Source organism: Gymnogyps californianus, chromosome 2 (genome assembly GCF_018139145.2).
Source record: "Gymnogyps californianus isolate 813 chromosome 2, ASM1813914v2, whole genome shotgun sequence".
Taxonomy (NCBI): Eukaryota; Metazoa; Chordata; class Aves; order Accipitriformes; family Cathartidae; genus Gymnogyps; species Gymnogyps californianus.
This window is the reverse complement of record NC_059472.1, coordinates 121,115,524-121,127,005: the sequence shown is the minus strand read 5'-3', so window position 1 is coordinate 121,127,005 and position 11,482 is coordinate 121,115,524. Positions and strand designations below refer to the sequence as shown.

General features: G+C 43.8%; 1 protein-coding gene across 3 annotated transcripts in view; it reads left to right on the top strand.

Annotated features, from left to right (window-relative positions):
• Positions 1–823: 823 nt before the first annotated feature.
• The window catches only part of NOD1 (nucleotide binding oligomerization domain containing 1), a 28,287-nt gene continuing 17,628 nt past the window's right edge, over positions 824–11,482 (top strand). For all 3 annotated transcript variants that reach the window (XM_050892247.1, XM_050892246.1, XM_050892248.1), the window contains exons 1-3: positions 824–868; positions 8,891–9,229; positions 11,122–11,296. In XM_050892247.1, the coding sequence (XP_050748204.1) occupies positions 9,014–9,229; positions 11,122–11,296 (391 nt within the window). In that variant the 5' untranslated portion in view covers positions 824–868; positions 8,891–9,013. The remainder of the gene's footprint in view (positions 869–8,890; positions 9,230–11,121; positions 11,297–11,482) is intronic.

Genomic DNA, 11,482 nt, shown 5'->3' with positions numbered 1-11,482 from the left:
AAGAAATAACACCCAAGAAAAAGTGATGCACAATGCAATTGCTCACCACCCGCTGACCAATGCCCCAGCAGCAATCTGCCCCTCCCAGCTGACTCCCCCTGTTTATATACTGGCATGATGTTCCATGGTATGGAATAGCCCTTTGGCTAGTTGAGGTCAGCTGTCCTGGCTATGCTCCCTCCCAGCTTCTTGCACACCTGCTTGCTGCAGAGCATGGGAAACTGAAAAATCCTTGCCTTAAGATAAGCACTACTTTGCAACAACTAAATATCAGAGTGTTACCAACATCATTCTCACCCTAAATCCAAAACACAGCACTGTACCAGCTACTAAGAAGAAAATTAACTATCCCAGCCAAAACCAGGACAAATGGATATAATTTCAATATGGAGGGCAAAACTATGCATGAACACACTCAACATCAGCACCACTTCTTTTGCTTTACCCTTACCATGCTCCTTTGGGCTTTTGAACTTTTAAGTGAGTATTTTACTCTTGCAAGAAGAAAACAGAAAATAATATCCTGACAGCCTCCTTGGGGGGAACTGACAGAAGATACTTGATGCATCCTGTTGAGGAAAATGGTGGGAGGTCCTGAGGGCCGGGGGAAGGCTCCTCTGCCAAGGCGGGACCCCCGGCACCTCTCGGGGAAGGAGGCCTTCCGCCATACCGGTGTGGGGAGGGGAAGGCGGTGTTCATGAAGGAGAAGAAGCCTTCGGCCATGCCTGCGTGGGGAGGAGCCGCGTCCTGCCTGGGAGGAGAGACCGTGCGTGGGGCGGGAGCTCCTTCCCGGCGGGCCGGGGGGGAAACACCCGTGGGCCGGCCGCCACCCCACTCCTCCCCTCGCCTCCGTCCTTTCGTCGCCGCGGTGAGTGCAGGGGAAGGGCCAGGGGCGGAGGAGGGTCACCGGGCCCCTTACCGGCGGCTCCGTGTGTGTGTGTGTGGGCGGCCGCCATGTCGTGAGGGGCGGGCGGCGCGGAGGGACGCGGGGTTCGGGGCAGGCGGGAAGAGGGGCGTTAGGCAGCAGGATGTCAGCGGCGGGAGAGGGTTGGCGGGTGTCAATCAAAGTTTCTGCTTCTTGTAAACCAAAGTTTCTCTGTTACCACGTGAAAGGCTGCGAGGTGGAAGGGGAAGGGCTGCGCCCCGGCAGCTCCCGCTGGCGTCTGCCTCTCGGTGAACTTCTCGCGGTCCCGAGTTGAAAATTTGGGGACTTTTTCGTGTTTCTTCAGCAGGGGCCCCTCCCGCCTCCAGGGAGGAGGCTGCCGTGTGGCTAGGCGGTGTCAGGCAGGGAGTGAGGAGCGGGGCCAGCCCGCCGGCCGGGACAGGCAGCAGTGCCCCCGCAGCTCCTCGGCGAGGGAAGCAGCGCCTTCATACACAATATAGCAACGCTACGAGGCATAAATACTGTTACAGATGCTGGCCGGTGATGTAATTTTCCTGAAGGCCGTTGGGGAAGGGTGGCGAGGTCCTGAAGGGCGGAGGAGGTGGGAGGGAGCGCCCCGCAGCCGGGCGGGAGGCGCCGGGTGGAAGGCGTCGCTGACCCGCCGTGGAGCCCGCGCCCGCTTTGCCTTTCCCGTGAGCGACGGAGAAAAGAGTAAAAAAAAGCCATTTACTTGCCGTAAACTTGAGTGGAGATCCGTATCCGTGTGCCGGCTCACGCGGGAGTCGTTTGGGCCTCGGTGCTTTGCTCGCTTAACGCGAAAGAAGCTGGAAGAGAGGGAGGCGGGAGTGGTGTGCCTGGGCAGAGTTGGTGCCCCGTGGCTGTGGGGAGGCCATGGCATGGCATGGCATGCATGGCATGGCATGGCATGGCATGGCGGGAGGGTGGTCTTCCTCCATGCCAGTGTGCCCCTGGCACCAGCAGTTAGCTCTGTCTCACCTTGATACTTAGGCTGTCCCCGCTCAGGACCCCGTTTTGCTGGATCGCTGGATGCGCAGGCACGACCAAGCGGTGGTCTTCGGCAGGTGGAGTGGCCGCAGCTAATTAGGTTTGCTGTTAATGACCAGAACAAAGCCTGGGAGATAGCATTAGGAGAGCTGTGAACACGCGATTCCATCAATTGCAACTTTAATTGTAGAATTCACTGTCGGTTGAATGTGAAAATAGTAAACAATAGTAGAAAAGCAGTTCCATTTTTTTAGGTATACCAGTAAATTGTTCCCCTCCTCCTCCATCTCTTAAAAAAAAAAATCCCTCGGATTTCTCTGATTGAAGAAAATTTCTCTGCTTTTTAGTAGTGGTTCCTTCTTATTTATTGAACTTTTCTCATCAGGAAGCCACATAAAATCTTTTTGACAGGGGCTTGTTAATTCATCCAAACATTGTATATAAAGTTCTGTTTCTTTAAAAGTAAGCTGTTAAGAAATGTAGCAGCAAAACCTGTGAGGGATATGAATATTTCTGTAAAAGCCTGTGCCTTTTAAACAAAAGCTTGTCAGTTTACCAGGAGGAGGTAGAAATAATTTGTCTTCTTTTATATCTGTTGCTTTTCAAACAACTAGGGATGGCTACAAAAGCTTATGCTACAGTCAAAGGGGAGGGGGGGGAGAAATGACTGAAAGATGCTGATCTCATGACCCCAGAGCAATGCAAAATCACATGAGTTGTAATGGATTTACACTAGTGTGATGTTAACGTATGGCTCTTGGGGCATTTATTGACATACGTAGCATCATAATGATATTACACAGAGATTGTAAACTGGGGTATGATGAGTGTGTTTTAACTCATGGATACAGAATATCATTTAAGATCAGTACAGGGACTCTGTACAAGCTCTACCAATGCACCATTTGTGCGCTAAAAATAAAAGGCTATTTCTTAGTACCTCTGGGAAATACATCACATCACTTCTCATCAAAACATGCAGACTTTTTGTGTAGTATATGTGCCCATTTGCTTCTAATCTCTACACATTTTTTGCTGTTCTTGAACTATGTAAAATAGTTGAAGTTCTTTTAAAAGTGAGAGCTGCTGTGTGGAAGTACGTTCTGTCTTATTCATTTGTTATAGTCAAAGACTGGCTGCTGTGGCACACATGAAATAAGATGTGGAAAATCAGTCTCTTTTCTGTCTCTCCCGGTGATAGCGAAAAGTTGAGTTTGGACTGGCCTGACTGAGTCTAGATTACCATTGTTAATGAAAAAGCATGGCAAAGTCTCCAGTTCTCCTCTTGCTGTAATGACTCTGCAGTGGGGTGGATGGCACTGTAAAACAGCTTTTTTCAGGAAACAAATCTGACTTGGAGACACAAAGGGCACAGATTTTCATGTGAAATGGGGCACTATTTTCATACAGCCACCTCTTGAAGAGTAATTGCATTTTGAATATTACTGACAGAAGGCTATGCCAACAGGGACTCTGCTAGCCCTGGGCTGGCACTGAGGTTTGTGTGTGTGTGCTTTGCTGTTGTCCTGCCAGAGCCGGCTGCTAGATGCTGTGAAAATCCTGAAGGTATTCCAGCTACTGGCTGCAGGTAGCTAGGTATGTAGCATAGGACTTTTTTTCACAGGCAATTTAGAGGAACACGTTTTGTCAGAATAGCAAGACTACAGAAGAAATAGTATTGACTGAATTTTCAGCTTTTCAGAAATATTCTATTTTGATCTTAAATCAGCTGCTTTAAGGGACAGTTGTTAATTAATTTGCTCCTTTGTATTGCCTTTACTGCTTCATCCTATGCAGTCTCCTTGGGAGCAGCCAGCTCAATGAGGAGTGAATTCCCCAGTTCACGCAAAAGTGGAAATATTTTTTGGCTATTCTTTAAGATCCTTCAGGCCCTTTACCTACAGCGTTTACATTTGGTAAGACCTTGTTGTGATACCAGTGTATTCTTCACTGCTGGAGGACTTGCAGCACTGGAAGTTGAACAGGCATAGCAGTTTTGTTAGAAGAAGAGCAAGGAGATCTTAGTGAAAAGAGGATGTGAGAAGGGCAGGGCCAGGAAAGATATAAATGTATATATGCTTGCACAATGCTGAGAGTAGAGAGAAGTCAGAAGAACCACTAGATAAAAGTGCCAGTGCCTTCATGCAGAGGCCATCAGCACCACTGCAGCTTATTGACATGGATTATACAAAACCTTGCTGTAAGCACTGGTACTTTTACCGTACCTCTTGCTATGACAAATTTCATTTCCCTTTTTAATTTCCCTCCTTATCCCTGGCCTGATCCCCATCTTGCTTCCTCTTTGTTATTCTCAGTTATGCAGGCTTATGATATGTATCTCTTGCCACGCTTGCTGTTGCTTCTCACATCCCTTCAATCCTTATTGATATTTCATTTGGCCGAGGCCCTGTCTTCTCTCGCTTCTTTGCCTTTACAACTGATGGGTGAGCACTCTGCTCTCTGGTTCTTTTTAATTCCTGGTAGTCTGTTCTCCATTGCCTTCACTTGACTGAAGCTGGTCTCCTTAAAATGGCTAACTGAATTTCCTCTCCAACATCATTGGCAGCCTCTTGAGTAAATCATTGGTTTTTATTTTTCCTCTTAGGAACAAGAAGTCCATTCTGTTCCCAGATAGGAAGCTTTTCCCCATAAGCATCTCTCCCATTGTCTCCCCATACTAGACTCCTGCTTCGCCCAGGTATCATCTCTCTTGTCTCTCTCCATTCCTCCTTAGGTGTTCTGCTGTTTCAGCTACTGTATTAAGCTTGCAAATCTTTCATTTTCTCCCTGTGTACATACCTTTCTGTGTACAAACCTCAATGATAATGCTCATTTCCCTAAATAGAAGTGTTCACAAGCTATTGCTGTTAGAACAGGTGATCTGTCTTTACCGTAACTTAGTGATGTTTTACAAAGGATTGTAAGAGCCTTAAGGTGGCTTTCAGAAAAATTATTTTATTCATTAGCCCTTTCAGAAATGGAACAGTTCCAGAAATGAGGCAGTAGTTCTCAACAGTGGATGTTCTCAGACCTTGTTCAGTACACTGAGGTGTCTCACATTAATGTATGTCTCAGTCTTTTCTCACAGCGTCCCCATGACTGATGCCACATCAGTCACAAGAATTGCACTGGAAATGAATCCAGCATCTGGAGTGCCCAAGATAAGGCAAAGAACACTATATGCAGTCTAGCAAGGAAATGCTTTCAATGCATATTTATAAGTTGCATAAGCATTTACCTTTAAACATACCAGATGTGTAACCTAGCGTTGTAAAACTAACAGATCCTTGTAACGAGAAACTTCGTACTTCGTAACCTTGTGATTGCTCACTGAAAGGACTCATGTTAAAGCACTGTGGAAGCTAGGACTCTTTCCAGAAAGAGAGGTAATGGACTTGCAGCTAAGTTGGAGACCTCATGATGTCAACATATTGGCCTCGTGTTTAAAAAAAAAAAAAAACAAAAAACAACAAACCAACAAAAAAACCGCCCGAGCAAACCAGAATCGTATAAGTCAGAATCTTGCACGTCAGAATCTTACAGGCAGTGTGTTTCTCTAAGAGAACAAGCACGTTTCTCGTGCTGATCAGGACTTTCAGGTGCTGTTGCACCTAGAACTGCTACTGTAGAAAATTTTTGTGTTTAGTTTACTCTGAGTAGGACCTGAAGTTTCTTCATATAGCTGATACACTTTGCTACATACACATACCTGCCTTGCTCTTAAATACATGTGGCAGGAAGTCTTTCTGTTCCAGCACCGTTTAAGGTGTTCAGCCGCTCATCTGATGTGGCATTTTCTTAGTCTAGGGGTGGTGGAAATTTCCATTTTTTCTTATTAAAAGAGGCTGATGAAAATTACTGTTTTCTCTGGTACTGGGTGGTGTGGGTTTTTTGCCTTAAAGTTAATATTGCCACTGAAAATATCACTGAGTACGTCATCATGCACAGAATTCATATTGCCAGCTCTGACTTCCCTGCTTGGCATTTTTGCTCTTTCTCCTTTTCTCCCCTGATGCTTAGCCTTACTTTATGTTCTTTTTCGCTTGCTCTCTCGTTTCTCCACTCTCTTGCAGATCACCCTGTGTGAAAGGAAACATGCTCTCTCCTGCAGCATATGTATGCACACCCCTCCCAGTAGCAACCAGGTTCTGTACTGACTTGGACTTAGATGCAGGGCAGGCATCTTTGAGACCTTCTGATCTTTCTGTATTTTCCATGTTCTTGTCCTTTCGCTGTATTTCTTCTTTCTTTTCTTATCATCTTTGTAGATGGATCTGAAAGAGTGAAGAAAATACTTCTATTTGTTTTGTACACATGACAGCACTTTGGTTTATTATGGTTTCCTGGATTTTTGTCTCAGTTCTTCTCACAAAGTAGGAAGAAAGAAAATGCATTAGGATAATGTGGTCCAAGAATAACCAAAGCAAGCAGGGAACGTTGGGTAGATGCAGTATCTTGAAAGAAAAGGGTGAATATTTCTATGGCATGTGTTTTAAGGTGACTCTATCTCTTTAACTAAAAGCTTGCAAAAGCTTTATAGTAAATTATGTTTTCAACATTGTTTGGTCTTCATGATAGAGTTCATTTATGGAATGAGCTTTCTTGAACAAAGAGATGTGCCAGTGTGGCTTCTAGGAAACTGAGTGACTCAGATCAGCCACTTCATCTGGTGGGTCATGTGAATGGCGTAATGAAAGGTTGATCTGTCTGAGTAGATGCAGTTACTTACTCATGTGGTAAGAAAGTCAGATCACTTGGTTACATTCCCTTTGGTTGAAAGAGTTTTGCAGTTTGGGAGTTGGCTGTGATCCAAAACAGTTGTGCTGGGGATTTGCCTGGTCTCAGCCTTTGGAAGGCTCAACTCTTAATGCAGTTATCTGCATCTGTGCAGGTCAGCAACTGTAAGTTAGGACCTATTGGTCTCCTGAAATCAGAGGAGCTAAGCTGGTTTGCCCTGTGGTTGTAAGTGTAGACAGGTAGTATCACTAAAATGCAGTAGTATAAACCATGTCTTTCTCCAGCATCAAGCAGGAGAAGCTACAGTGATGCGGACTGCAGCTTCTGGTATGGAAAACCCATAGAAATGAGTTTGTTCCAGTAGCAAGTCACCTAGAAGAATCTGTGAGCTGGCAGGGCTCAGGTATAGCTTGTCAGAGGAGTGCTGGGGAGCATTTGGAAAGTTTGCCAGCACTGTAAACATCTTGGGAAATTGTGAGAATTTTGTAGCAGCAGAGCTGGCACCTTTACAGAATTGTTGAAGAAGGGCTTTGTGTTTTGTTTTTATTAATGTGACTGTAATCGGAATCTAAGAACATTCTTCCAAATATCCCTTGACCTGCTGAAGCAACAGTACATTTTACCTGTTACTGGAGGGTGCTGGTAATTTGTGTTGATCATGCAAATTCTGTCTATGTGGAGGTGATTCAGTTGTGATCTTGCAAAGAATCTGCTTTTTGCATGGGAAATCCTATGTGCAAGGTTCGTACCTAAATAGTACCTAAATGAACTTATTGTTGAATTGTAATTACAATATAACTTCGTGCCTGCTATATGGTATATTAACTGCAATTCAAAAAAACCCTTTAGTAATACAATAGAGAACAGTCTGATCCTGATTCCTACTGCTTTATGCCTTGTAAAGAAAAATGGGAATAAATGGCCATCTAAAAAGAGCTCTCAAGAGCTGGTATAGAGAACAAGGGCATACGCAGCATATACATTTGTAGACAAGGAGAGAGCGTTCATGCTAAAGAGTACGGTTTTTAAACAACGTCTCTACAGCAATGAGAGGGTTTCTTGAGCCCATAGCTGTCTGAGTTAGTGATCACGTTGTGTCTCTAGGTGTACATACGGGGGCTGAGGTCAGGCATTCAAGCCTAAGTGTTTGCACAGGCTTTAAATGGATATCTTCATTATGAGCTGTATTGTGTGCCATCTCTTCCCTTTATGAAGATGGAGGTGGGTTGGATGCCCAATCTAGTAATGAATATGAATTGTGATGCCATCTTCCAGGCCTAGTTCATCATATGGGGAAAGAGTCTGTGAATTCAGTTATTCTGTACAATTCCTGCTCAAGGAGAGGTTTTTTGTGTGAATCATTAGAGATGGGATCATGTATATTTACAGTCACTTATTTCAGTCCTTTCTGTAACATTGTTATTTTTCAGATTCTGAAAAACTGTATTTTTAACTTTTATGGTTACTCACCCGAATTTGATAAGATTAATGAAATTAAACCAATGCAATGATATTTTCCATGTTTTACACGCTGTCTGAACCAATAGCTGTAGGAGGTGTGAAGTGCTCTGTGCCCCTACGTGGTATATCAGCTCTGAAATCTACAGCAGCATTTTTACTGTTAGCATCATTTTACTCTTGGCTTTCTTAACAGAAACATCTGATCAGTGGTTTTCCCACAGTCTCACTACTGCCTCTCAAACCTGATGCCCTGAAGCTAAATGTCTTTTCCTAGTTCAGGTAAAACTGTCTCAGAGTTCACAAGGCCTCGCTTACAGGGACAGTTATCATATTGGCAACACTTTATACAGGGTCTGTTGTTGTAACAAAGAAAAAGCAAAGTGAATTGCTACTATAAATTAATTCCTTCTACAAAATTAATTGCTGTGAAATATAATTTTATTCAGTTTACTTCCTTGTCCAGATATGTTTGGACAGATGCCCTGCTTTGTCTATTGAAACATGAAAAGCTAATAAAAAATATTAAATTATGCTCTAAGAACAGGCAGTTAATAAAGCAGATGCAGTGGTGTTGTTTGAGGCAAGCTACAGTAAAGTACTGGTACAGAAGGGAGACTGCCTGCTGTAGATATTTTTCTTCCAGAACCTGAACAAATAAATGGAAGTACCTGAGGAAGAAACTTTTTTAATAAAGTTGGCCATGATATTATGCAGAGGTTGGAAGTATTCTTTGATGGCTAATTGAAGGACATATCTGCATAGGATAAGGTTTAAGTTGAGGTTCTATACAATTACTTTTTACAGGCTCGGTAACGTGAAGGACAGATTGCCTGTTTCCCCAAAGTTAACTCCAAGCTGACTTCTCACTGCAAATGGACAGTTTGTCAAAGATGAGGCTAGGCGGAGCAGCTTCTTGCTATCTCAACTATGGAAGGCCAACTTCATGCTAACTTGGAGATTTCTGTGGAAAAACCTCCAGGAGCAAGTCCTCCGTCCTTCATTGCTTTGCTGAAGGTATACCGAGAACTTCTGGTCAGTAGAATCAGAAACACGCGGTGTTTGATTGACAACTTGATTAAGAATGACTACTTCTCCACTGAAGATGCAGAGATTGTTGTCCAGTTTCCAACTCAAGCAGATAAGGTATTCTTTTTATTTCACTAGCCGGGGTAACCTTTTCGTTACTTTCAATTTACCACTGGGTTTTATGGGCTTACCTGGCAATTTTACATCTAGTGTCTTTTCTAATCTTTGTTATTTTGGAGTTTGCCCACCCTGTTCCTTCTGGACAAGTGTCTCTGGCACATCCCTTTCCAGCACGGCGGGCACTGCTTGTAATGCCCGTTGGCAGCTGTAGGAACGAGCAGGGTGTTAATTGCTGTTCTGTCCCCCCAGCTGCAGCTTTGTCCTCTGATAAGGAGGTGACCACAGTGGCTGTTAGAGTGCAGCTTGCTACATGTAAGCCTTCATTATTGTGCAGAGTATTGCAAGGAAAATCTACTTCAGGATGCTGTGGGACAGATCCTCCTGCTTTAGAGGAGGAGAGACAGAAATGAAATATTATTTTAGAAGTTAGTGATTATGTGTTGTCCATGTGCACACATTCCCTTCTCTTTACAATGTACGTAGGTCTTTAAATGTTTGTATGGAAAATTGATATATCCTGGCCCATTTGGGTTTTTGATTCATCTTTGGACATCAGTAGCAAAAAATATTTCCTGGTCTTTTGATAGGAGAAAATTATCACATGTACACAGTTGCTCTTTGCATCATGACAAACTCCTCATTTGTCTCCCTGACCAACCAGTCATGCAGCTTCAGAATAGTGTCACAGTTAGAGTGTGCAAACCGTAAAAAATTCAGAGACCTTGGACTTCACTAACAGTGCAGATTTTCATAAAATAATCATTCTTGCTGGCAAGTTGAAATGGTAACACAGTGCTCACTGTGTATAGGGTCAAAGCTGAATAAATGCACAGTGTATGATCATCTCCATTTCTTACTGTTCAGCATAATATACATGATTGTTGTAACAAAGCTGAGGGGGAGGCTATGCATCAGGAGTCTAAGCAGAGACAGAGAGCAGGCCACAGTAGTGTAAGTGAAGTGGACTCTGTGGGAGTCCTTCTGGAAGGCATAAAATTGCTTTTTAGAGCATACAGATTGTCAAAAAATACCATGTTTTTGCTGTGCTGCATGCACCTCACCCTGCTGTAAGCTCACAAGAGACCACAGTCTCTAGAAACCCTTTGTCTGGTTTAGAACTGAATTTATTCATTCATTTCTAACAAGAGGATCTGGACATTCAAAATGGGCCCCCAGATGATTGCTCTGTCTTGCAGAGGGTTTTGTACTAGGGTTGCCCTGTACTGGTTGCACAGAGATGACTCTGCCTTGCCTTTAGAGGTAATGCTTAGTCTTGAACTGCTCCAGCCACTGCCTGGTAGCCATTAGTGTTAGTAACAGTTGCAGGCAGTGAGTCCATTGTACAGAGAGAGCCTGCAGAACTGAGTTGCTGTGTTAAAAGGAAGAGTTGTAGGTTTTTGGATCTGCGTTAAGATCCAGAGGGATATTCTGCCTACCCTGCTCTGGATCTGGCTGGATCCTGAGGTAAATCTAGATGTGACTGGAGTATTTCTAAACTAGAGGGTGAATTTAGGGCACTGAGAAACCACCCCTTTTTTATTTTAACCAGCATGGGATTTAAAATATACTATCTAGCCAGGCTGAGGAAATCCTTTGGGTTCCCTCTTGAGGAGTGGTATTTATCCATTTTGTTTCTGGTTAGCACATGATTTAGTTACAAGTTCAGACCTTAACTTGCAGAGCCAACTCTCTTGCAACATCCAAATACAAACAGCAAGTGAGTTTTGTGCTGGTTCAAATTCAGAGCTAGATTTTGAATTCAAGTTTCTGAAGCACCAGTTTTGATCTTGATCCCCTGTTCCAGTCCAAAAAGGATCCCAAAGCAGTCTACAAGTGTAACTGTGATAAAATGGTATGTATCAATGATCTTTCATGTGGTGTTTCTTCAGGTTCGCAAGATTCTAGACTTGGTTCAAAGCAAGGGAGAAGAAGTTTCAGAATATTTCATCCGTGTCCTGCAGAAAGTCACTGATGCTTACTATGAACTTCAGCCTTGGCTGGATGAAATAGGTTACGAGCCTTCAGAGAACATTTGTAGTAAACTTGTGGTAAATACAGATCCAGGTAAGGCCATGCATCTATATCCCTTCCCTTAGAACTACCCTGCTATGTAGGAAAGCTCTAACCAGGTGATATCAGAGTAAGAGAGTCTAGGCAGTCACAGCCAGGGAAAATAATTCTGCGCATGCTGTGCTTGCTAGCAGTGGTAGCCAAATAATTAAAAGGCACACTGTGTAACACAACAGTCAT